Below are 25,805 nucleotides of genomic sequence, written 5' to 3'. Positions count from 1 at the left end.
CAGGCCCCTGGGAGACCCAGCTGGCCTTGGAAGACTGAGCACAGAGGTGGGTGACAGCCCTCCAACAGGACTGTCCCGCCAAGGCTGGGGACACTGGCCACACTTCAGCTGCTCAGCCTTCTTCACCTGGCCCTGAGGAGGCCACCAAGTCATTCCCAGTTTCCTGCTGCTTTAATGAGCCCAGCCATGAACATCCTTGCAGCTCTGCCCATGTATATGCATAACTTCCTGTGCCGGTTATCAGTTGACTGGACCCTGACTGACATGTTTCCTTAGAATACTTCCTTGGATATGGATTTTTGGTACAAAAGGATATCAAAATTCTCAAGTTTTGGCAGTACTGTGAAAATGTGCTCTAGACATGTCTACTTCCATCGGGAGAGTGCCTGTTTCCTCAAACCCCACCAACACTGAACATTATTGTTTTAAAATAATATTTTATTCTGCCACCTTTAGGCCAAAGTCATTATTTCCATTTGTATATCCCCATTACCAGTGGAAATTTTTTATATATATTTATTGGCCATTTTTGTTTCTTCTGTGAATTGTCTGTTCAATGACTTTGCCTATGTTTTCTTTGGGGAGTTTTCTTTTTATTGATTTGGTAAAACTCTTTATATATTCAGGATATTATTTCTTCATCCTACATGTTGAAATTGCTTTTTGGTTGTCTCCAATGTCTTTTTTTTTTTTTTTTTTTTTTTTTTTTTGAGACTGTTGCCCAGGCAGGAATGCAATGGCACCATCTCAGCTCTGCAACCTCCACCTCCCAGGTTCAAGCAATTCTCCCACCTCAGGCTCCCAAGTAGCTGAGATCACAGACTCGCACCACACGCCTGGCTAATTTTTGTATTTTTTACTAGAGACAGGGTTTTGCCATGTTGGCCAGGCTGGTCATGAACTCCTGACCTCAAGTGATCTGCCCACCTCAGCCTCTCAAAGGGCTGGGATTACAAGCATGAGCCACCACACCCAACCTCCAATGTCTTTTAACTTAATGATGTAGCACAGGTGTATGTGTGTGTGGTAACCAGGCAGACATTTCAGATTTCCATGCCATCGGACTTTGTCTTTTCCTTTGGACGTCTTGCTTGGAAGGGAGGGCCGGGCTCTGGCTCAATGTTTACTGTTGCTTTGCACCAGGTGACTATGCCCAACTCAGCTTGCGCATCCTGTACCTGGAGGCTGGGATGTATGACGTCCCCATCATCGTCACAGACTCTGGAAACCCTCCCCTGTCCAACACATCCATCATCAAAGTCAAGGTGTGCCCATGTGATGACAACGGGGACTGCACCACCATTGGCGCGGTGGCAGCGGCTGGTCTGGGCACCGGTGCCATCGTGGCCATCCTCATCTGCATCCTCATCCTGCTGAGTGAGTATGGCTGAGCACCAGGGCGGGTAGGGGCATTGCGGGTATGAGTGCCCCGTCCCAGGGATGGTGGGCAGAGGGGGGCCTGGGTTTGCCCCTCATCTCTCAGCCTCATCTGTCAGGAGCCTTTCAGAAATGTAGCTGAACTGGTCCATATGACAATGGGAAATTGGAGCCTCCTATTACTCTCAAGTCTGGAGGTGCAGGCTGGCCCAGGTGTCTCCTATGGCCTGGCCCCTTTCCACAGCTCCACTCTGCCTCCCAGAGCCCCTGCGTCCTGAAGCTGTTGCCCTCCAGGACCTGTGACGCCTGTGGGCAGCACCCAGGTGGACTTAGCAGAGGGAAGGTCAGCCCTGCCTATTAGCATCCCCAGCCAAAGTCCCAGGACACTCTCTGATTGGACTGGCTTGAGTCAAATGCACACCTTGGAGCCAATCACCAGCCAAGCAATGGAGTGTTCTCATTGGCTCTGCCCAGATCACATGCTCTAGTAGTTTCCTGAGTTTCCCACAACCACTGTGGGTTCCCAACAGGCCTGAGGGCTGGGGGGAGGGGGGCGGTGCCAGGGGAGGTACTTGAAAATGACCCCAGAGGTCCCTCTTCCCATCATCCCTCACGGACAGTTGCCGTGGTCTGTGATACCCCAGGGATCCCAGTGGGTGGCAGGGCGGGGAAGGGTTGGGCCACGACCTCCCCAGTTCAAACCCAAACCAGAGGGTCCCCCACCACGTCCAGAACAGGCCAGAGCAGGCAGCAGGCCCCTCCTGCAGACCTGGCCTGTGGCTGACATAAGACCCCAGGGACCAACCTGAGCCCTGTCCAAAGGATGTCTGAATTAGGAGGACTCTGCTTTTTTCCCCATTTCCAGACCTATCACCCCTTGAAAAGCCGGTTTTCATTTGTGAGGCTTGTGTTGAAAGCCATTCAATGTCATGGGCTTCTTTGTATGATCGGGAGTGGAAAGAGCCCCACAGAGGTTGGGAGGTGTCTCTGTAGCAAAGGTGGGGACATTCTCACCGATGTCCCCTGCTCTGAAGACACTGGGGCTAGGCCCCAGCCAGAGCACCCTCTGTGGGCAGGGCTGTGAGACCCAATTCAGCTGAGTGCCTGGCCGGTGCAGGAGACCTGGGCCACTCTCGAGGGCAGGCACAGTGGAGGGCAGCCGCAGTGGGGCTGGGGCCAGGGTCAACAGCAGATCCACCTGCTGCCTGGCTTCTGCCCAGTCATGGGCACCTCAGCCCTGGTGGGGTGCATGCGGGGCACCCGGAGTGGCCTCCCCTCCTCCACACTCCTCCTCTCAACCGTCGCTCATCTTGTCTGCCTGGATGAGCCTGGGATGCCAGCTGTGACAGTGGAGCTGACCCCTTCAAAGGTTCTTGGCCTTGTGGCTTCCGTCGAGCCAAGACTAGGCCCAGGCTCCAGGTTCTCACTGAGCTGCACCTGCAGCGGGTGGCTCCTCCCTCAGCCTGCACTTCCCTCTCCACGATCTGGGCCAGGTCAGGAAGCATCCCCGGCTGGCACCTCACCCTCTGCAGGCAGCAGGGATGCCTCCAGTACCCACAGAGCTCCTCCCAAGCCTCCACTCAGCTTCGGAATCCTCCTCACGGCACTCAGGCAGCCACAGCCGATTAATCGGGTTGGCAAAAAACAGCCCTCCTGACTGGGGGGTTGCCGCCCCTCTCGCCTCTGGGCTCACCCTCTGCGGTACATAAGAGCACACCTGTGATTCTGGGCCTCAGTCGTTACATCTGTGACATGGGCGGTGACGGGAGGCTTCAGGAGGATGCAGTGGAGTGGTTTGTGCAGGCATTTACTGGGGGCGTGGGCCGCATTACCTGCTCCCGGAGCCTTGCAGATGGGTGCACCAGGCTTTTCCTGCAGCAGAGGCAGCCAGGGGTCCAGAGTGAGCAAGGCTGTTTAGGGGAGGCAGGCCTGGACATGGACCTCGGAAGGCAGGGAGAGTCCAGTTCAGCTTGGGGGAGAGGGCCCCCTCCATGCACCCCACAAGGGGCTTTACCTCTCAATTTCCACATGCACCTGAACTTCTGAGCCTGTACCCCAATTCCTTTGAGTGGTGGAAAGAGCCCCTCTGAGTGACCCCTTCGGTACTGGGTGGGGCTGCCCTTCTGTCCAGCGAAGCCCTGGACCGACCCCGCCCCAAGGGCCCGCAGGAAGCAGGATCCCTGGATCCCCTCCCTGGGCCCCTCTCCTCCCAGGGCAGAGCCGCTTTCAATATGGGGGAGTCCATCCCCCCTCTCTCAGTGATTCCTACCAAGACACTATGTGCCTAAAACCTCACTTCCACCTCCTCTGCCGAAGCCATCTCCCTCCTGCTGCTCAGAAGAGGCACTCAGACTTGTGGGTGGGCCCCTAGCCCCCCATGTCCTCCCGCCCCCAGGCAGCGAGGGGCACCCTGAGCTGGCTGCCTCCTCAAAAGGGGAGCACAAGAGCAGGGCGAGCTTGTAAATCAATCAATGATGTCTCAAAATGTAGCCCAGTGCCCAGGCAGTGAGCTGGGGAGACGGCCTGAGCCAGTGCGGCTGTGCCTTGGAAACTCATGCACACACACACAGGCATGCACGCACGCACAGACACATGGGCACACATGCACTGTGGACATGAACACGTGCATGCACTCGCCCCATGAGCATACACAGACACGCGAAGTACACATGAAGACACATGCATAGACATGCACACACAGACCTGTGCAGACTTCTGTGTGCATCTACACACGTGAACACACAAGCACACACATACACAGATCTACACGCTCACACACAGGCACACACGTGCAAGCCTTCATAAACACATCCTCCTGTGGATACACGTATGCATGCTTACACAGACACACATGAAGCATCTACATCCACGAATGCACACGCACATGGGCCGCACATGTGCAGAGGCCTGCATGTGCAGAGATGCGCGTGTGTAGTACACGTGTGCATGCACACATGGGCACAGAGTCATGCTTGTGTGCCACCTGCATGTACACACCCACATAGACACATGGCAAACAGAGGCATGCGTGTGCACACCCGTGGCACACCCACACACCCTGCTCACGGGCGGCCCTCCCCCACAGCCATGGTCCTGCTGTTTGTCGTGTGGATGAAGCGGCGGGAGAAGGAGCGCCACACGAAGCAGCTGCTTATTGACCCTGAGGACGACGTCCGTGACAACATCCTCAAGTATGACGAGGAAGGCGGCGGCGAGGAGGACCAGGTGAGACCGCGGCCCGCCCCCACCTCCCCACGCGAGGCCGGCTCTCACGTGTACTAGTGTCTCAGCAGGGCTTGCCCTGGGGTTTAACAGTAAGACATTTCAACCTTTTCACCAGTGAAGGTGCCAGGCAGGGGAGCACCGTTTCCTAGCCTGGCCACCCTGCCCACGTTTGCATATCTAGCCTGGGCTGGGCTGTGCACACTGCACCTGCATCCCCCATGGGGGATCCTGGGACCCCTCCCATCCTCGCCTTTCTCCCTCCCACCGCCAGCCCCAGCCCAGTGCTGCCCTGTGCCCTGGAGGGGAGGGGACTCCGGGTTGGCCAAGGACACCGATGCCCACTCGCAGATGCTGATGTGTGCAGAGGGCTGTCGAGTGACCAGGGGCAGTGCATCAGGCGCCCGGGAGGGTAGACTGCGAGAGCTGCTGGTTGGAATCTGGGTCTGCCCTTGGCCTTTCAGGGAATCGGGGCAAGTCCTTAAACCCATCTGAAGTTCAGACCCCTCCCCACCCCTCCCGCAACACGACCATAATGAATGCAAGGAATGTGCCTTGCAGAGGCCCAGCTCCTGGCCCCCTGAGCACTTGGGGCACATGGCTGGTGAGCAGCGTGGTGGTGGGGTCACTCGGGGAAAGCCCCAGGCCATGGAACACAGCCAGGCACAGCCCCCATCCCTGCCCGAGGGATTGGGGTAAAGGGCAAGGAGGTGGGGCATTGTGGAGGGGCACAGCAGGGGACAGCATGGTTCTGTGGGATGCTTGGAGACCAGGCCACAGGGCAGCAGGCACATCTGTGGCCCAGGTGACAGAAAAGGATGCACGGCGGAAGGGGGGCTTGGTGGATTCTTCTGATGCCCCTGACTCCTCCCGGCTCCCTCCCCCAGGACTACGACCTCAGCCAGCTGCAGCAGCCGGAAGCCATGGGGCACGTGCCAAGCAAAGCCCCTGGCGTGCGTCGCGTGGATGAGCGGCCGGTGGGCGCCGAGCCCCAGTACCCGATCAGGCCTATGGTGCCGCACCCAGGCGACATCGGTGACTTCATCAATGAGGTGTGTGCCTCTCGGCAGTGGGGGGTCCCGGCAAGGTGTCTCCTCTAAAAATTAAATTCTAGTAACACACAGACAGAAGCCAGCTCCACAGTGCCGGCGGCCGCCGTGGGGAGGAGGCAGCTCAGACCTGGGTTCCAGGCCCTGCTCTGCCCCTCCAGCTGGGTGGCCTGAGCAAATCACCTCCCTCAGCAGGCCCTCTTTCCAAGGACGAGGATTCCTACCTGTGGGCTAGGCGAAGGATCAACATGCAGGGCTGGGTGCACGGCAGGGGCTTCATAAGAATTCGGGTTTGGAGCAGAGGCACCAGCAGCAAGGACAGGCCTCAGGAGGAGAATCAGTGGGGCGACGGCGGCGAAGCCGCACTTGGTGCAATGAGCCCCCCAAGTATTAACCTTACACAGAGCCCATGGCAGCTGGGAATGGCCTTCCCGGGCTTGGCCTACCCACATGCTCAGAGAGGCAGAGGCCCAAGCCTGGTCTCAGGGTCCAGGCCAACTTGCCCTCCCTCCCCACTCTTCCCCCACAACCCTCCCCTCAGCCCCCACAACCCCAAGCATCAGGACACAGCAGGTGGGAGTCACACAGAGGTGGCCGCCTTCCAGGGCTGCCGTCTGACCACCTGCCTGACCACGTGCCCAACCTGACACTTGAGGGTTGGAGGGGACTTGTCCAACGAACAGCACACCCCAGCCTTCGATCTTCCCCTTTGCAAGAAACATTTGAAACATCTCTTACGATGTCGCCAGGGAAACACTCAGTTTCGACTTAAAATGCGCAGCTCCCTGTCTTCGCTCCCATCTTCCTTTGTGGTGAAGCGAACAGAGGGGCAAGTCGAACAGGGCAGACTCCTCCCAGGGCGCGTCCTCCGGGCAGTGACTCTGAGGCTCCAGGCTGGCCTCGCCTGTGGCTCTGCAGGGATCACGGTGTCCTCCATCCCAGTTCTAGCCGGCGTGAGCCCCTGTGGTTTCATCACCTGCCCTCCAATGCCCACTGCATTTTAAAGGTTTAGCAACACTTAGATCTCAGCCTAGGTCAGAATCTCACTTTAAAGGACTTGATTTAAACAGAAGATAACCCAGGCAGTGATTCAGCAGAAACACAGAAAGGTTTCCCCAAAGCAGATGGTGTTCCAGGCCACAAATGAAATTCCTACAACTGCACACGCAGAAGCTGCTCTGACAATGCAACGCTTACCGTCTATGACATCATAAAAACATAAAGATCCCCAAACGTATGCCCTGCCCAGTCTATAATTTAAAGCCCACTGTTAGCCGGGCACAGTGGCTCACACCTGTCATCCCAACACTTTGGGAGGCCAAGGCAGGTGGATCACCCGAGGTCAGGAGTTCAAGACCAGCCTGGCCAACATGGTGAGACCCCCCGTCTCTACTAAAAATACAAAAATTAGCTGGGCATGGTGGCGGGCGCCTGTAATCCCAGCTACTTGGGAGGCTGAGACAGGAGAATCGCATGAACATGGGAGGCAGAGGTTGCAGTGAGCCGAGGTTGCACCACTGCACTCCAGCCTGCGAGAGAGCGAAACTCCATTTCAGAAAAATTTAAAAATAAATACATAAAGCCCACTGTTAGATAGCTCTTAGGAGAAATTAAAAATGAAAACGACAAACCAGTCCGTACTGAATGACACTGAGTACCCTCTCCCAGGGCCACAGGAGGAGCAGGTGCTGGCATGGAGGTAGCACCCGTGGGCACTGAGGAAAGGACGGGGCTCCAGCAACACCCACGGCACTGCCAAAGCTTGTCCGTGGGAGTGCCATACTCGTAACTGCCAGGTTCTGACTTCTGTCCACCCTAGGTCCACTTTCCCTCCAGACAATGGTCAGCTGGACTGCAGAACCACCTGCCTGCCCCCTTAGGAGGAGCTGAGCTTCAGCCACAGGGCCCAGCCCTCGCCTCCCCCAGACCACCCCTTGCCCTCTCCCACAGCCCCCTGCCCTTCCCCTATAAACCCTCACACCCCCCTGCCCTTCCCCTATAAACCCTCACACCCCCCTGCCCTTCCCCTATAAACCCTCACACCCCCCTGCCCTTCCCCTATAAACCCCCTACAACACCCTCCTTCCCTTCCCTCATAACCTCGCACATTCCCCCCCACCCTCTCCCACACCTCCACCTTCCCCCACACCCCCCTCATCTGCCCTTGGGTTGGGAGGAGCTGAACTCCAGCCACCGGCCCTACCCAACCCTCCGCCTCCCCCGCCCACAGGCCGCTGCTGGATTTGAGTTTGCCCCTTCAACACTCCCACACTCCATCTTCACAAATGCCCTTTTCTACTCAGAAATGCCCTTCAGTTAAATGCAGAGAGCGCTTATTGGACACCTACTTTATGCAACGTCCTACCTCCCTACCTCTTCTTCTGGGCCTCGCTTTCCGTTCCGTCAGATCCCGGGGCTAAGACGGCGCGCCCTGCACCCTAACTCTGTGTCTGTGACCCTCAGGGACTCCGCGCTGCCGACAATGACCCCACGGCACCCCCCTATGACTCCCTGCTGGTCTTCGACTACGAGGGAAGCGGCTCCACCGCAGGCTCCGTCAGCTCCCTGAACTCATCCAGTTCCGGGGACCAAGACTACGATTACCTCAACGACTGGGGGCCCAGATTCAAGAAGCTGGCGGACATGTACGGAGGCAGTGAAGAGGACTGACTGACCTCGCGTCTTCGGACTGAAGTGAGAGCTGTGCTCGGACGCCGGAGGAGCAGGACCGAGCAGAGGCGGCCGGTCTTCCCGACTCCCTGCGGCCGTGTCCTTAGTGCTGTTAGGAGGCCCCCCAACCCCCACGTTGAGCTGTCTAGCATGAGCACCCACCCCCACAGCGCCCTGCACGCGGCCGCTGCCCAGCACCGCGCTGGCTGGCACTGAAGGACAGCAAGAGGCACTCTGTCTTCACTTGAATTTCCTAGAACAGAAGCGCTGTTTTTAAAAAAAAAAAAAAAAGAAAAGAAAAAAAAAAACAAAGTGCCTTTTGGTACATGTATCAGATTCCCTCAAACTCAGGAGTGACTAAAGCTGACAGACCGTCCCCACCTTCCCATCCCGAGCGGCCTCCGGCCCCAGCTAGTCCCAGCTCTGAAGGCATCATTCAGAAATGGGGGAGACTGTGTCTTTCTTTCTTATTTTGGTCTTGTATTAAGAAAAAGTGGGTGACTTGTTTGAAAACAGAGTGGGGTTCAAATCCCAGCAGCCTTTGCTGTACATTTGGGGGTGTCTTGAGCCTCTTGGGAGTCAAGGCCAGCCAAGAGGCTTAGCCCTTCAGCCCCAGCAGCAGAAAGCCCTGGGGCAGGTGTGGCTCGGACTACCCCCGCCTTGTGGCTGCTCCCCACCCCCTCCCAGATGCTGTGAGGAGCTCAGGCGGGGGGCTGGAGGGGAACAGGGGTCATCCTGAAGGGGCTCCACCCCCAGTCAACCCAGGCCTCCCTCAGGGCCACCTGTCACCCCGAGTGCCGCCAGGTCCCCTCTGCCTTTGGTCCAGAAGAGTTGTCCAAACCAGCCAGCATCCTGGCTCCAGCCCTCCGACCCTGGTGACCAGACCACATGGGGTGCCATCAAGGGCCCCGCGACAGGCATCAATTCAAACCCTAGGACACTCTCGACAGCTCCAACCATCCGGGGGCTGTGCAGATGGCAGGAACCAAGGACCCTCCCTGGCGGCTGGAGAGGGCAGTTACGGGTGGACGTGGTGACCAGAACACACCCAGCAGCCTGCGCAGCCTCCCCGTCCCCAGCCTGTGCTCTTGATTCCCGCCAGACGCTTGTGAGCCTGTGTGGGTGGCGGGAGGCCCCATCTTGCTGTGCCTACCTGTCACACAGATGCCTCTGCACGCTGCAGACGGTGCCTCTCCTCTCCTACGGACCCGCGTCGGGGGCAGGCTGCGGCCGGGTCCAGACTTGCTGCTGTCCTTGAGGCTGGCACTGCTATATCTCCAGAGCTGGGTTGACTCAAGCCAGACAGGGGGAAGGAATCGGTTCTGCAGGACAGTGAGAGGGGCTGTGTCCCGGCACCTCCGGCACAGCGCTCGGCTGCCTGTGTTCACTGCATGAGAAAACTCGGAGGGTGCATTCTCCCTCTGGCATGGCTGTGTCTGGGCGCCTCGGGCTGCAGCAGGGGGCAGGCCCCACGTGGGGAAGCCTCGTGCTTGGTCAGCTTTCTGTCTCTCCCAGGCCAGTGACAACTCGCTTCCCGAGGAAGGAGGTGAGGTACCAGGGACCCTGGGTAGGACCTGGTGTCGGGCAGGGCAGTGCCAGCACTGGGGAAGGACAGCGAGCCCTCCCGGAGCCCCGCCCTGCACCTGCCGCTGGGGTCAGGGAGTGTCTCGGGGTGCCTGTGGGGGGCAGCATGAGCTCCACCAGGAGCACCGGCCCCCCTCAGCCCATGGCCCTTCCCCATGGCTAAGGTCACGCCTTTTCTGAAAAGCTTTGGCCTTGAGTGCACACATCTGTGCCAAGCTCACGGCATATTCCCGTTGGACGTCAGGGTCCTTGTCCAAACCAAACTCACAGCCGCCCCTGTGCAGCCTTCGGAGTTGAGCTGGGGTCCCAGTCTCCAGCCCTGTCCATTCCGACCCTCCCATGGCTGCCCAGGGAGGGCGGGGTTCACTGTGCCATGTGCTGGGTGCCCCCCTCTGCAGACAGCTAGTCCAGGAGATGATGGACCAACAGAGGTCAAGGGGCAGCCGGCCGGGCCGCACCGGGGTCCCCCAGTTCTGAGCTATGCTATGCAAACAAGAATGCTCGTGAGTGTGTGGGGCATGGCTGCTGGAGGGACGGCTGGGTGGCTAGTGGAAGGACTGGAAATCTCTGTTGCTGTTTGGGGAAGTCCATGCTCCAGTCCTGAGGAGTGTGCGTGGATTGTTCTAAGTGTGACCATGGCCGGGGAGCCAGGGCAGCATGAACTCCTTTCTCTGAAATTTTGAGGCCTCCTTGGGTTCCCTGAACCCTGGGCTGGCATTCCCAGGACCCAGCACCAGGAGACCCCAGTCCCACCAGCAGCCGCCGCTACCCAGGAGGCCTGGGCGACGTTGGTGCCGCCTCCCACCAGCTCCCCTCCTCGCCCACAGCCTCTTGTCACTGCCAAGCCCCCGTTCCTTTTGCCCGAATCACACAGGCGGAAGCTGCAGTGCCAGCTGGAGGGACGTTCGTAGGGCTTCCCGTGCCCATCCCTGCTCCAAACAGCTGGGCAGCTTCCCCTTTACCCCCACAACGGTGAGCCCCTGGGGGCCAGAGAAAGATGGGGTTCCCGCACCTTCCCAGCTCCACCTCCGAACTTGAGTTAGCGTTAGCTAAGCATACAATCAGTGTCGAACGTCTCTCTTCCTTAGCTTGTAGATACGACTGCCTGTAATCAGGGGACCCCCGCTGGAGGCCGGGAGGCCAATGCTGGCCAGGTGCGATGGCATGGTTTGGTTCCTTTAGGAAATTTTTGTTTTGCAAACAGGAGAAACCTGCGCTGCAGGTTGGAGTGGCAGGAACGACTGGCCTTGGTCAGCAGGCAGCCCCCAGCCCAGGGCCACAGTACTCTTCAGGGCCTGGGCAGCCCCGATTTCTGGCCCAGCAGGTTTCTCTTTGTAGTGTCTTTCAGCACATCCAAAATGCTCGGCCTCCTGCCACCAATGTGTCAGAGCAATGTCCAACTGTCAGGCTCTCAGAGATGCGTCAGTTTCCCCAGCATGAGCACCAGCCGACACACACAGTCCACTGAGATGATAATTCTGTTCTCTCCAAAGCAAAAAGCTGGGCGAGGGGCAGTCTCAATTTCTGTCAGTGCTCAAAGGAATAACACCAAAAGAATCAACACGGAATCTCCCAGACACACGTGACCCAGCTTGCGGCGCCGTGGGTCCGTAGGAGGGATAGCACCTCGCAACAGGCCCAGCCGGGGACCACCTCTCTGTAAAATTGGAACGCGTTTTACTTTTCTTTTCTCTCCTTTTTTCATTCCGATTTTTTTTTGCATGTTTCTTTTTGAAATGGACAAAATGTGTAGCAGCCCGCATGAGCACAGTTGTTTTGGGGAAAGATACTGGAGTATGATGTACTCACACCTGCGAATCTGAGCATCGCGAGGTTAAACGTTCCACCTTTTTTTGTAATCGTCAACAGCACAACTATTTTGTATTGTTGTTTGTATCATTTTGTACCAAAAAAAAAAAAAAAAAAAGAAAAAAAAAGGGAAGAGAGTTGATGTTTTCAGTGTGTTTCTAGTGCCAGACAGTCTTGGTCCCGAACTGAGTAGACCCTTGCGGAGCGGTTGTGCGCGGGCAGGCGGGGCGCGCTGCTCCAGAGACTGAATAAAGTCCCCCTTTTTCCTAGTCGGCCTCGTCCTGGCTTGATTTTCTTCCAAGCATTGGAGAAACAGATGGTGCTCTGGGACGGCAGGTGGGTGCACACGGGGGAGGTGGCGGCCACCATGAGCTCCATCCATGCCGAACACCCTCCTTGAGCACCTGTGCAGCTCAAGGCGCTGTCCTAGGCTGCGGGAAAACAGAAAGAACAAAGCCAGGCCCGCTCCTCACACCTGTGGGCCCACATGCCATCTGTCTCAATGTTTTAAAGGGTTTAGAAGGTATCCATGAAGCTAACAAGCAAAATCACATTCCCCTCCTACCTTGGCATATACACCTCCCGGACTCCATGGAATGCCTGGGCCAATTTGGAATTCTCAGACTCCTTGGAGTTTGGTGCCATAAGTGGCAGCAAGGAAGGAGCTGGCCTGGGCCTGTGGCTCTTCCCACCTCCCTCTCTTCCCACCTCCCGCTGTTCCCACCTCCCTCTCTTCCCACCTCCAGCTTTGCCCAGTGCCCCAGGGGGCCTGCGTGTAGGCATGTGGATGCCCCAGCCAGCCGTGTCCTGGCTTCAGTATCCCTTGGGCCTCGGGATCGGTCCACCTGGTGAAAATGCTCCTGCAGGAGAGGCCTGGGCAGACCAGAGAGGGGGCTCAAGGCACTTTGTGAGGAGTTTCAGGGTCCTGGTGCCCAGAGGTGTCTGGAGGGGCAAGCGCATGGCCCCCAGCCCTGTAGACTCCTCCCCCTGTGGTGGGGGCACAGTCAAATGGGCTGAAGTGCCAGCACGCGGACACACATGTGCACACATGTATATGCTTGCATACACATGAGCACACATGCACACCCGCGTGTATATGCACATGCATGCAATGCACGTGTGCACACACACGTTCGTTCACATACTTGCAAACACAGGCAGCACATGCACTGAGATAGGCCTCTGGCCACTGACATGTTTGGATGCAAACCCTCCACAGCCACAGCCGACATCAGCAGATAAAACCACCAAGCCCCAGAGCCCCATTCACGGATGCCGGGTGCCGCGTGCATCACTCCCTCCCCACCTCGTTTCCCCAGCCTCAGGTGGAGGCTCTCCTGCAGTGGTGACACCAGCTGGGCCTCTGAAGGTGCCTCTCCCGCCCTCTGCCCTCCGTGCCTCCTGTCCTCTCCACGCTTCCTGCTTCCCTCTTTCCTGTCACTGCCTTATCCCAGGCGGGGGGCATGAGGAGGCTCAAGTCCCTGGGCCGGGCCTCCTGGGATGGCCAGGCAGGAGGCTGGTCACCACTGCAGCTGGAGGCGCCCTGCTGGAGGCCTGGGTGCCAGGGGATGGTAGCACACCATCTCAGTGGCCCCTCAGAGTCGGCACAGGCCATGCAGCAGTGCTGTACCCCTCAGTGGGGCTCACCTTGGCAGTGAGCTGGGCCTTCTGCAGGCATGCAGTCCGACATTCCCCAGGCCCTTCCAGCTGAGGCCATCACCGCTGGTCCCCAAACGGCAGCTCTGGGGGCCATGTTCAGGCCTAGTCCTCTCTAGAGGAGGGGACGTGAGCTCCAGAGGCTTCCCCAGCACAATGCCCTGTGGACCAGGCTCCTACACAGAGGCTCACGGGCACTCCATGCCTATCCACGGTCCCCAGGGAGCCCCGGGAGCGCCCTCGGATGGAGAGGACAGGCACAGACAATGCCACCTGTCCCAAGGCCTTACTCTGGGTCCCACAGAACCAGCCATGGAAGGGCTATGGTCACCCCCACTTTACAGATGAGGAAACTGAGGCTCAGAGAGGGGTAGTCGCCCACTGCAAGCGGGGTTTGAACTCAGGCCTCCCTGTGTCCCTGGGGGCCTCCCAGGACACAGAACCAGCACAACAGCCCAGGCATCTCCCGCGCCCCACGGAGCTTTGGCCTCAAAGTCACTGGGGGGCTCCTTAGAGACACAGCCTCGGCTGCCCCAGCTCTGGGACGCCTGAAGCCAGGCCCAGCCCAGCCCACCCTCCTCAGCAGGGGAGATGCTCTCCAAGGCCCTCCACTGCCTCCTCTGTAAAAACAAGGGTGGTGCTGGGGGTTGGGGGTGACACTCAGCATAACCCTGTACCAGGCACGGGACGCTGCAACAAACATGTCCCCTCCCTTAGTTCTGCTTCCATCTGGTGGGGGGAGGGGCTCCAGACAGGTCAACACACGGCAGGGGGGCCAGGCAGGGTGACCAAAGCTGCTGGTAGGGACGGCCTGGGAGGAGCCATGGAGACAGGAGGCTGGAGGAGCAAGGGCTGAGGTCTGGGGGAACAGACCCAGATACTGGACAGGCTTCTGGCCCTCGGCGGGCAGCCACCATGAGTCCCCTCTCCTGGGGGAGAGGGGACCTCAGGCACCTCCCTCTGGGCAGCCCAGCTCAGCAGCATCCAAGGTCAGGGGAGCAGCCCCGCCCCTTCTCACCAACGATGAGGAGCACTGCGACTGTCTGCACCGTGGGAGCCCCTTCTCCCAAGCGATGAGGAGCACCGCGACTGTCTGCACCGTGGGAGCCCTTTCTCACCAATTATGAGCAGCATTGCGACTGTCTGCACCGTGGCCACTCTGTCTCACTGATGACGAGGAGCACTGCGACTCTCTGCACCGTGGCCGCCCCGTCTCACCGACGATGAGGAGCAGTGTGACTGTCTGCACCGTGGGAGCTGGGGGTTTGGGTGCCAGGACTGAGAAGCACGGGGGACACCTGCTCAGTGGCTGCCCAGGGCCCTGATGACCACCTGATGAAAGACAGCACCTACCCAGCCTCCAGCAGCTCTGGGGCATTAACTACCCATTAACTACACTAACCAGGTGGGAAGGCAGTCCGCTAACTACACTAACCCGCCCAGAAAAGCAACCTATTAACTATACTAACTACCCAGGAAACCAGCCCTAATCAACACTAACCCAGTGGGAAACTAGTCCATTAACTATACTAACCAGCCCAGGAAAACAACCCATTAAGTACACTAATCAGCCCATTATCAATCAGCCCATTATCAACACTAACCATGTGAGAAGCTAGTCCATTAACTACACTAACCAGCCCAGAAAAGCAAGCCATTAACTACACTAACCGGGTGGGAACTAGTCCATTAACTACACTAACCAGCCCAGGAAGCCAGCCTATTATCCTTACTAACCAGCCCAGGAGGCCAACTCACTATGTCCGATAACCAGCTGTCCCATGTGTGGTGCTGTAACCACCTACTGCCGGGACTGGGTACTTGATCACAATGGACGGGAACATGGGTCAGGTCTGGTGGCCAGGAGTCTGGGATCCAGGCACCACAGGGTTGGTGCTGGGTGAGGACAGATGGTGCCATCCAGGCGTCCTCACATGGCGGAAGGTGAGGGGCAGAAAGGCCCAGCTCTCCACCCCCTGCCCTTTGATAAGATGCCATCCCGGTCCCAGGGGCTCCCGCCTCGTGCATGACATTGGTGCTCTGATAAAAAAGCCTCCCCCTTCGCCTTCTGCTCTTGTCCATGGGAGGACACAGCAACAGGACACCTCCAGGACGCAGAGAGCACTGTATCAGGAGGCTGTGGTACTGGGTGGGGGAAGGGTCCCTCCAAAGCATATTGGGTTTGGACGTGAACTTGAGCTGCATTCCCAACTCTAGGGGAACGCTGAGTCTCCCAACACACCTGAGACAAAGTCCACAGTCCTGGGCCTGACCTCGGAGGCCCTCAGTGGTCAGGACCCGCCTTCCCTCTGGGCCTCTGGAGGGCACAAGCATCGGCTCCCAGTGCCTGCCTGGCTATGACAAAGGGGACCCAGCTGGGACAGCCTCCATCCCAAACCAGCCAGGCCCCATGTAGGGTCAGTGCAGCAGTGTCTGTGCATTGAGAGACTGCCCGTGGGTGGCTGGGCCAGGCCACTCACTGCCCATCACTGCAGACAACTATCCAGGACCCCCCAGGCTGAGCCTCCCAACCATCCCATCCATCTGCACCCGCTCTGGCACGTGGCCGTAAGGTGGGTCTGCCATGGGCACCGCCCAGGTAGGACATTCTCCTGCCAAGTCCCAGCCAAGCTGGGGGTCGTAGGCTCACAGCCCCATGCTCTCCCCCCCTGCTCTGCCCGCCTCTCCCAAGCCAATGTGCCCCTCTGATCACCTTGGCGCCCTGGCCTCGCCTCCCCACTATAGAATCCCAGCCCCCCAGACCATGAGTCCCGGCACAAACGGGTTCTCCCACACCAGACTCTGGGTCCTCAAAGTCTATGACTTGCCTAGTCCCCTGACCCCACCTGCCCTGAGAGCCTGAGTCCACACTGGCCCAAGAGTGGAGCCCTGCACAGTGTCAGTGCCAGCCACCCTGGACCTGTGGAGGCTGAGCTCAAAGGCTGAGGAAACTGAGCTCCAAGAAGCAGGCAGCCCCCCGGCCCCTGCTGGGCAGCAGCAGTCTGACCTGAGCCCCACGCTGGTGCCAGACCCAGCAGCCTCCACCTCTGCCTCAGGAGCCGGTCAGTCCCAGCTCCCCGCAGGGCAGGCCACAGGTCTGGGCCCAGTGGTGACCCCTTCCCTCCCCCAGCCCTGGGCCCTCCCTCCCACACTCTCCCCTTCCACAGCCCTGGCCCCTCCGTCCCATTCTCTCACCTCCCTTAGCCCTGGGCCCCCTCCCACCCTCTCCCCTCCCCCAGCCCTGGGCCCCCCACCTTCCTTTTCCTGGGGCACAATTCACATGTACAATGACTTGCATAACAAAAAACCACTCACACGGTTAATTACAGGTGCAGTTGATAATTACAGGCACAATTAGCCACTTGCTAATTTTGAGGGTGCCAGCAGTTAATTACATTCACAATCAGGCAACTGCTGTAGGCCTGGGACAGGAGTCCCGGTGAGGGGACACTCCTTGTAATCAGACTCGCAGGGTGAGGCCCTGTGGTGGGGGTGGGGGTCAGGTGATCTACAAAGCACCCCCCTCCCAGCTTCAAGGGGGTGCTTACAGGCCTAGAGGCCAGGGCCTGGCAAACGACCTGAAAATTCCAGCTTGGGGCCCTTTCCAGGGAGCCCCAGGGGCCTTCTCTTGGGTCATTTCCCAGGATGGGGGTCACTGTCACTCCTCTGTCCCAGGAGGATTCAGAGAGGTCAGTTCACAGGCCTATCTGGGCAGAGCCACTCATCCATGGCACTGGCCACTCAGCCAGGTATTGACAGACCCATCCGCAGGGCAGACGAAAGAGGCATGGCCCAGCCAGCTGCGCGACCCTGTACCCCTACTCACTCACACGTGCACACGCATGCACATGCACACACACACAGCCCTTCTCATCCCACAGCGGGCTGCAGGACGCTGTCCAAGGTACTGACCTCCCTGCTGCTGGGCCCCTGGCTGCTGAGCCGGGCAGAAGTCAGCTGGGCCAACTAGGAGGGTCAGGCAGGGACAGCACCTGAAATCCCTGCTCAGCCCCCTGTGCCGTTCCTGCCCCTGAGACTGCGGCCAGCCACCCAAGGGCTACCGCTCAGCGGCCTGAGGACACAGCACCGGCTCTTCATCTCAAGCACACGGAGGTGCAAGAGGGAGGGTCTGTGGCCCCAGCAGAGACTGAGCCGGATGCACTGAGACCCTGGCCTGGGGCAGGCAGGGGCTCCCTCAGGGGACTCAGAAGGGGTCAACGCTGCAGACCACAGGCCAGCCCAACCTCAGGCACGGTCTGCCTGGCACAGCACACTTTACGGTGTTGAATATACTGTTGTATTTGTTTCCTGGGGTAACAAAGTCCCATAAACTGGGTGGCTTAAAACAAAGACACTTATGATCTCCCAGTCCTGGAGGCCGAAAGTCTGAGATCAGTATCCCTGGGCCAAAATCAAGGGGTCAGCAGGGATGAGCTGCCTCCAGGGAACCTAGGGAACAAGCCCTCACTGCCTCTTCCAGCCTCCAGTTCCTTGGCTCATGGCCGCCTCACTCCCATCTCCACCTCCATCTTCACTTCATCTTAGTGTAAACTCCCTCCGTCTCCCTCTTATATATGGACACTTCCCACTGGATTTCGGGCCTACGACTAGTCCTGAAAGATCTCATCCTGAGACCTTTAACTTGATCACATCTGCAGAGACTCTATTTCTAAATAAGGTCACCTTCATGGGTTCTTTTCCTTTTGGGGCGGTGGGGGTGGGTGGGGGGATTTTTCAGCTGACCACAATTGTCAACATTAAAAAATCAAGATATTGTAGGGGTCCCACCCAGATATTGAGGAAGTGGACAACAGGAGGACTGGGTCTCTCCTTCATCCCTCAGCTGCCAGGATGGAGGGTTTGGGGGGGGGGGGTCATTTCTTACACAGCTCCCAGTAGAAGATGCTGTGTAGCCTTGGAAGTGTCATTTAGCTACCTCTGGGCTTCCTTGTCTGTTGCTGGGACCATGTATCAGCTAGTTACTGCTCACTAACAAACACAAACACGATCTCAGCAGCACAGAGTCAGCATTTGGTTGGCTGGTCCAAGCCAGGCTGCGGGGGGCAGCTGAGCTCTGCCCCCAACTCCCTTGTCCTCCTCCTGACCAGCAGGCTAGCCACCCTCACTGATGGCAGCAACACAGGACAGCAGCCTGGTCACCGCAGCTCTCAGTTCAGGGCACCACATGCCCAGTGAACATCCCCTCAGTCAAAGCAAGTCACATGGCTGAACCCACAGTCAAGGGGCGGGGAATTAGACTCCACCTGCTTAGTGGGGGAGCTTCAGAGGCACAGGGCAAGTGTGGTTGGCAGGGGTGAAGGATGGGGCCAGTGATGCCAGGGGCCCGCAGGGGTGCATGGGGGTCAGAACCCATCATTCACTCCCCGAGCACAAGCCCAGGGCCAGCTGGCTCACAGGTCCCCCAGGTGCCCAGTGTCCCACCTGTCCCCCTCCCATGGGGCGGGGCTCGCATCCAATGCCTGGTTCCAAGTGTCCTCCTCGTCTTACCTGCATGGTGACCATCCAGGATGCTCTCCCTGAGCCAGCTGCTTATGGAGTGCCACACAGGCCTGCAGGGGGAGTGGGCACACGCAGGAGAGACACATGATTTGCAATCTCGTTAATGAGCCGTAGCACAACCACAGACCTGCCCTGACAAGCAGCTGCGCTCGTGGTAACATAAAACTGTCAGCCAGCTGGGCGTGGTGGGTCACGCCGGTAATCCCAGTACTTTGGGAGGCCGAGGCGGGAGGATCACCCAAGGTCAGGAGTTTGAGACCGGCCTGGACATGGTGGCGAAACCCTGTCTCTACTAAAAATACAAAAATCTGCCAGGTGATGGCGCGTGCCTGTAATCCAGGTACTCAGGAGGCTGAGGCAGGAGAATTGCTTGAACCCAGGAGGCAGAGTTTGCAGCGAGTCAAGATCATGCCACAGAACTCCATCCAGCCTGGTGACAGAGCGAGACTCTGTCTCAAAAAAAAAATTTTTTTAATAAAAAAAAAAAAAAACTGTCAGCCAACGAAGCTCGTTACAAGCTGCTCCTCAGACTTCCTGTCAGCTGTGACTGTGTCCGCCTGTTCAGCCCTTCCAGGCCTGGAGCTGGAGCTGGAGCCCAGGGAGGCCAAGGGGTCCCACTGCAGCTGGGGTGCTGACCGTTAGCTACCAGCCCTTCTGTGGGCCTGTCAGGTTCAGTCTCGGGTGCTGTGGGGCCCTGAGACCCCTCATGGGAAGCCTGCCTTGGGCCGTTCAAGAGCCCTATCTAGCCCTCAGCAGGACGAGATCCTCTCAGCAACGTCCTCAACACACACTCACCCAGACAGCCTGCAAAGAGAGCCAGTTCTGTATTTGGACAGCTCGGTTCCCCCATGGTACCCTTGTACTCCATGGTAAGCCAAAACAAGCTTCTTTGTAACTTCCACCCACTAAAACCATTCCATTACCACCAACTAAGATGGATTCTCCACCTGCCCATCCCGAACATACCCCCAGGTGTCCCGTGTCTCCTTGTCTCCTGCATCTACTGCCCACGTGCAGGCTGAGTGTGAAATAACAAAGGATGCACTTCTGGTGGCGCGGGGCAGAGAGCCAACTCACAGAGGGGAGGGCACCCACGCGGACCACAAGCCAGCTCCCCACAATGACCAGCCCAGCCACCCTGATGGTGGGGGAGAACGGGTCCTCCCTCTGTGACCTGAGAGTTCCACTCAGTAGCCCTCAAACCCTACTCCACACACACCTGTTCGCCCTGAATCTGATGTGCTCACTTGGACCTATCTTCCTGTATGCCTTTTCCCAGGCTGATACCCTCTTTTCTTTGCTTTTGCAAACTAGCTGAATTTCTTAGCCAGAGCCATCAGGCAAGAGAAAGAAATAAAGGACATTCAAATTGGAAAAGAGGAATTCAAACTATCTGTTTGCCAATGGTATGACCTTATACCTAGAAAGCCCTAAAGACTCCCCCAAAAGACTCCTAGATTTGATAAATGAATTCAGTAAAGACTCAGGTCACAAAATCAATGTAGCACTGCTATACACCAACAATGACCAAGCTGAGAATCAAATCAAGAACTCAATCCCTTTTACAATAGCTGCAAAAACATAAAATACCTAGGAATATATGTACCCAAGGGGGTGAAAGATCTCTACAAGGAGAACTACAAACACTGCTGAAAGAAATCACAGATGACACAAATGGAAATATATCCCATGCTCACGTATTGGAAGAATCAATATTGTCAAAATGACCAAACTGCCCAAAGCAATCTACAGATTCAGTGCAATTCCTATCAAAATACCAACATTCCTTTTTCACAGAATTAGAAAAACAATGCTAAAATTCATTTGGAACCAAAAAAGAGCCTCAATAGGCAAAGCAATCTTAAGCAAAAAGAACAAATCTGGAGGCATCACATTACCTGACTTCCAACTATACTACAGGGCTATAGTTACCAAACAGCACGGTACTGGTACAAAAGTAGATAACAGACCAATAGAACAGACTAGAGAACCAAGAAATAAAGCCAAATACTTACAACCAACTGATCTTTGATAAAGCAAACAAGAAAACCTAGGCAAAACTCTTCTGGACATCAGCCTCGGCAAAGAATTTATGACCAAGACCCCAAAAGCAAATGCAACAAAACCAAATAGAAATAAGTGGGACCTAATTAAACTAAAAACCTTCTGCACAGCAAAAGAAAGAATCATTAAACAGACAACCCACAGAATGGGAGAAAATGTTTGCAAACTATGCATTTGATAAAGAACTAATCATCAGAATCTGCGAGGAACTCAAATCAGCAAGAAAAAAAAAATCTCATTAAAAAGTGGGCAAATGACATGAATAGACATTTCTCAAAAGAAGATAAACAAATGGCCAAGAAACATATGAAAAATGCTTGACATCACTGATCATTAGGGAAACGCAAATTAAAACCACAATGAGATACCACCTTATCCCAGCCAGAATGGCCACTATTAACGCTGCAGTAAACTGAGACCACTATGGAGTACAGGACGATTGTTGTTTATTTGAGGTACGCACCGGCTCAGTGGACTCACATCCAAAAAGCTGAGCATTGAACAAAGACTGAGCAGGGTTTTTATAAGCGGACTTGCAAGAGTAAAACAAAGCAGTTAATCGTACAGTGACAGGTCACGTAATCTATAGTGTAACTGTTGACTTAGCATAACTTGTGGCCTTGCATAGCTAGTGACCTCATAGCTGTGTCAAAAGACAAACAAGGACTGGCTAAATACAGACATCTGTAAAACATAATCGTGCTTAAGAAGCCTGGGAAAGGAGTAACAGTAAAAGAATTTGTCTTTCTCTCTTTTTTTCCTCAACCTTGCTCTGGAGTGGGGGTGTCTGGAGCCCATTCCTTTGGCCTTGGCTGCTCAAACAGTGTTATCTTATAACTGTCCTTGAAGTGAGCTTTGCTGCACTTTCCCCTGCTAGGCAGAGGAAAACTTGTTCTTTTCTTTTTAACCCTTGTCTTGCCTGTGACTTTTCTTAGAGTGAATGAATGCATATTCATTTTTAAATTTCTGCCTCATTAAAAAGTCAAAAAACAATAGATGTTGGTGTGGATGTGGTGAAAGGGAATGCTTACACACTGCTGGCAGGAATATAAACTAATACAACCTCTATAGAAAACAGTATGGAGATTTCTCAAAGAACTAAAAGTAGATTTGCCATTCGACCCAGCAATCCCTCTACGGGGCATCCACCCAAAGGAAAGGAAGTCATTACATCAAAAAGACACCTGCACATGTGTGTTTATCACAGCACAATTCACAATTGCAAAGACATGGAACCAACCTAAGTGCCCATCAGCTGATGAGCAGATAAAGAAAGTGTGAGATAGATTTAGATAGATAGATAGATAGATAGATAGATAGATAGATAGATAGATAGGTTTAGAGATAGACAGACAGATAGAGAGACAGACAATGAAATACATATATATGTCATGAAATACAACTCAGTCATAAAAAAGAATAAAATAATGTCTTTTGTAGCAACTTGAATGGAACTGTAGACCATTATTCTAAGTGATGTAACTCAGGAATGGAAAACCAAATACTGTATGTTCTCACTTATAAGCGGGAGCTAAGCTGTGGGTACGCAAAGGCATACAGAGTGGTATAATGAACACTGGAGAATCAAAAAGGAGGAGGGAGGGAGGGGGATGAGGGACAAAAAACTACCTATTGGGAGGCCAGGTGTGGTGGCTCACCCCTGTAATCCCAGCACTTTGGGAGGCCAAGGCAGACAGATCACCTGAGGTCGGGAGTTCAAGACCAGCCTGACCAACATGGAGAAACCCATCTCTACTAAAAATACAAAATTAGCCGGGCATGGTGGCCCATGCCTGTAATCCCAGCTGCTCAGTAGGCTGAGGCGGGAGAATCGCTTGAACCTGGGAGGCAGAGGTTGCGGTGAGCCAAGATCGTGCCACTGCACTCTAGCCTGGGCAACAAAAGCAAAACTCTGTCTCAAAAACAAAAAAAAAAACTACCTATTGGGTACAATATACACTACTCAGGTGATGGGTGCACTAAAATCTCAGACTTCAACCACGACACAATTCATCCATGGAACCAAAAACCACCTGTGCAAAGCTATTGAAATAAAAACTAGAGCTGGGCACAGTGGCTCACACCTGCAACCTCAGCACTTTGGGAGGCCAAGGCAGGGGGATCGCTTGAGCTTAGGAGTTCAAGACCAGCCTGGGCAACATAGCAAGACCCCATCTCTACTAAAAAAAAAAAATTGTTTAAAATATCCTAGTGCAGTGACGTGTGTCTGTGGTCCCAGCTACTTGGGAGGTTGAGGCAATGCAGATAGATCACTTGAGCCCAGGAGGCCGAGGCTGCCGTGAGTTGAGATCACACATCTGCACTCCAGCCTGGGTGACAGAGCAAGACCCCGTCTCAGAAAACAACGACGACGACAAAACTCTTCGAGGTATAATTTACATACAACAAAATTCACCAATTTTAAATATAATTTGATGAGTTCTGACAAATGTATACAGTTGTGTAACCATCAGCACGATGATTACGTGGAACATCCCATCACACCAAAACTTTCCCTTCCTGGACCTCTTTACAGTCAATCCCCTCTTCCACCCTCGCCCTGGGCTCCTGTATTCTATTTGCTATTCCTGTAGTTCTGACTTTCATATAAATGAAACCACCCAGGGTGCAGCATTTTGAGTCTGGCCTCTATCACCAAACAGAATGCTTTTGAGAGTTATCGTTGCTGCACCCTGGGGTAGCTCATTCTGTTTTTCTGGCTGAAAAACCTTCCTTATGTGGGTGTATTACAATTTATTTTATCCATTCACCTGTTGAAGGGTATCTGGCTTGTCTCCCATTCACGGCTATTATGAATAAAGCCGCTATGAATGTTGAAGTCAAGTTCTTTGCATGGACAGAGGCCTTCTCGTGGATGGCCACCTGGGGTGGAACTGCTGGATCACATGGTGACTGAGGTGTAACTTTTCAAGAAACTGCCAGGCTGATTTCCAAAATGTCTGTAGCATGTTACATTCCCCCATGCAGGGTGTGGGGGTTCCAGCGAATCCACACCCTTCCCTGCACTGGCATGGTCCGTCCTGTACGTGCCAGCCTTTCCAGGAGGTGCACAGCAGTGTCCCACTGTGGTTCCAATTTGTGTTTCCTTGATGACGAATGACGCTGAGCATCTTTGTGTGTGCTCATTTGCCATCTGTACTTCTTCTTTGGGGAAGTCTGTTCCAATCCCTTGTCTCACAGGAATGTTCAGCTCTATATTTGGCTACATAGTTGCCATTTCTGGTGCTATTTCTTCACTGTTGTGTCCGTTTGATACAACTTTTCCTTCTGCTTACGGAGCTTATTTAACCTTACCTAACGTGTTGAGGACGTTGAGGCAGGAGAATAGGGAATTGGGGTAACCAAGGGTTAAGGCAGAAGCAAAAGAGCAGCAGGCTCCGCCAGCTCCAGGCAAGACTGGGCAGCACAAGGTCGCATCCCCACCCGTGATGACAAGACAGAAGCCTCCACGTCAGACTCTGATTGGCCACAGATCAATCCTTCACAGGGTGTAACCAATGGGAGGCCTCTAAAGGGCACCTGGGGTTTTACCAAATCTTTTAGCTTTATAAAAACCTGGGGAGCATTGCAATGGGGGCGTTGGTGTCTTGAGCCACTTGCTCGAGTCCGCTCCCACTCTGCGGAATGTGCCTTCGACTCAGCAAAACCGAAACAACGTTCCAAATATGCACAATGGTAAGAACCAACAGGAACGCGCACATCCTGCTACTGCAGCCGCACCTATGATTGGTTATCCGGGGCCAAAAAGACATTCTCAGTAAGACTTTAGAAGTATTATGTAAATGTCTGTTTTTCACAATTGCTCCATATATTGTGTGTTTTCAGACAAGATAGTTATTTAAGAAATGGGAATTGCAGAAATGGCTGCAGTGCAGCAGTAATATTTCAGTCGGCTAGTTCTCCATGTTCCTGAAACAATTTTTAGGTTTTTTTTTTGTAGTAGAAAATATAGGCAGTGTTTTCACAAAAGTAAATGTACAGTGATTTGAAATACAATAAATGAAGGCAATGCATGGCGTTCCAGTAAACATTTTAAAAATAAATAAATAAAAATCTGTGCTTTCGTTACTCCGTTCTTTCGTTGCTTGTCTTTCATTGCTTCGTTCTTTTGTTGCTTTGTTTGTGCATTTTGTTCAATTCTTTGTTCAACACACCAAGAACCTGGACAACCCACAGTCAAGACATTCCACCTGGTAACAACGGGACATCACTTTAACATTTCCCAGGGACAGGTCTGATGGCGATGAACTCTCAATTTTTGTGTTTCTGAAAAACTAATTTCACCTTTTCTAAAGAAAAAAATGTTTTCATTGGGTAAAGAATTTTAAATTGACTGGGCGCGGTGGCTCTCGCCTATAATCCCAGCACTTTGGGAAGCCGAGGCAGGTGGATCACCTGAGGTCAGGAGTTCAAGATCAGCCTGGCCAACATGGTGAAACCCTGTCTTAACTAAAAATACAAAAATTAACTGAGCGTGGTGGCATGTGCCTGTAATCCCAGCTACTCAGGAGGCCAAGGCACGAGAATCGTTTGAACTCGGGAAGTGGAGGTTGCAGTGAGCCGAGATCGCACCATTGCAACAGAGCAAGACTTCACTAAAAAAGAAAAAGAAAAAAAGAATTTTACATCGACTGTTGTTTTCTTTCAGTGCTTTCGGGATGCCGTTCCACCATTTCCAGCCTGTGTTGTTTCCAACGATGCAAATATTCTGACAAAAATATTCTGTCATCCTTTTGTTCCTTAAAGATTTTCTTTTTAAGGCCATTTGATTTTTTACATGCCTTGCTGTGAGTTTTTGTTTTGTTTTTTAAACAGGGTCTCACTCCGCCACCC

The 25,805-nt window shown here is 54.7% G+C and overlaps 1 protein-coding gene and 1 pseudogene across 1 annotated transcript in view; both read left to right on the top strand.

The window, feature by feature from the left end:
- Window positions 1–9,845, top strand: part of CDH4 (cadherin 4) — a 197,013-nt gene extending 187,168 nt beyond the window's left edge. Inside the window, exons 16-19 of the mRNA XM_058433264.1 lie at window positions 1,144–1,377; window positions 4,463–4,602; window positions 5,487–5,651; window positions 8,112–9,845. Coding sequence (XP_058289247.1) covers window positions 1,144–1,377; window positions 4,463–4,602; window positions 5,487–5,651; window positions 8,112–8,318 — 746 coding nt within the window. The 3' untranslated portion in view covers window positions 8,319–9,845. The remainder of the gene's footprint in view (window positions 1–1,143; window positions 1,378–4,462; window positions 4,603–5,486; window positions 5,652–8,111) is intronic.
- Window positions 9,846–9,850: 5 nt separating this feature from the next.
- LOC116461031 (uncharacterized) lies at window positions 9,851–11,160 on the top strand (annotated as a pseudogene).
- The last annotated feature ends 14,645 nt before the right edge of the window (window positions 11,161–25,805 follow it).

Source organism: Hylobates moloch, unplaced genomic scaffold, assembly GCF_009828535.3.
Source record: "Hylobates moloch isolate HMO894 unplaced genomic scaffold, HMol_V3 SCAFFOLD_21, whole genome shotgun sequence".
Taxonomy (NCBI): domain Eukaryota; kingdom Metazoa; phylum Chordata; class Mammalia; order Primates; family Hylobatidae; genus Hylobates; species Hylobates moloch.
This window is presented reverse-complemented; position numbering and strand designations above follow the sequence as displayed.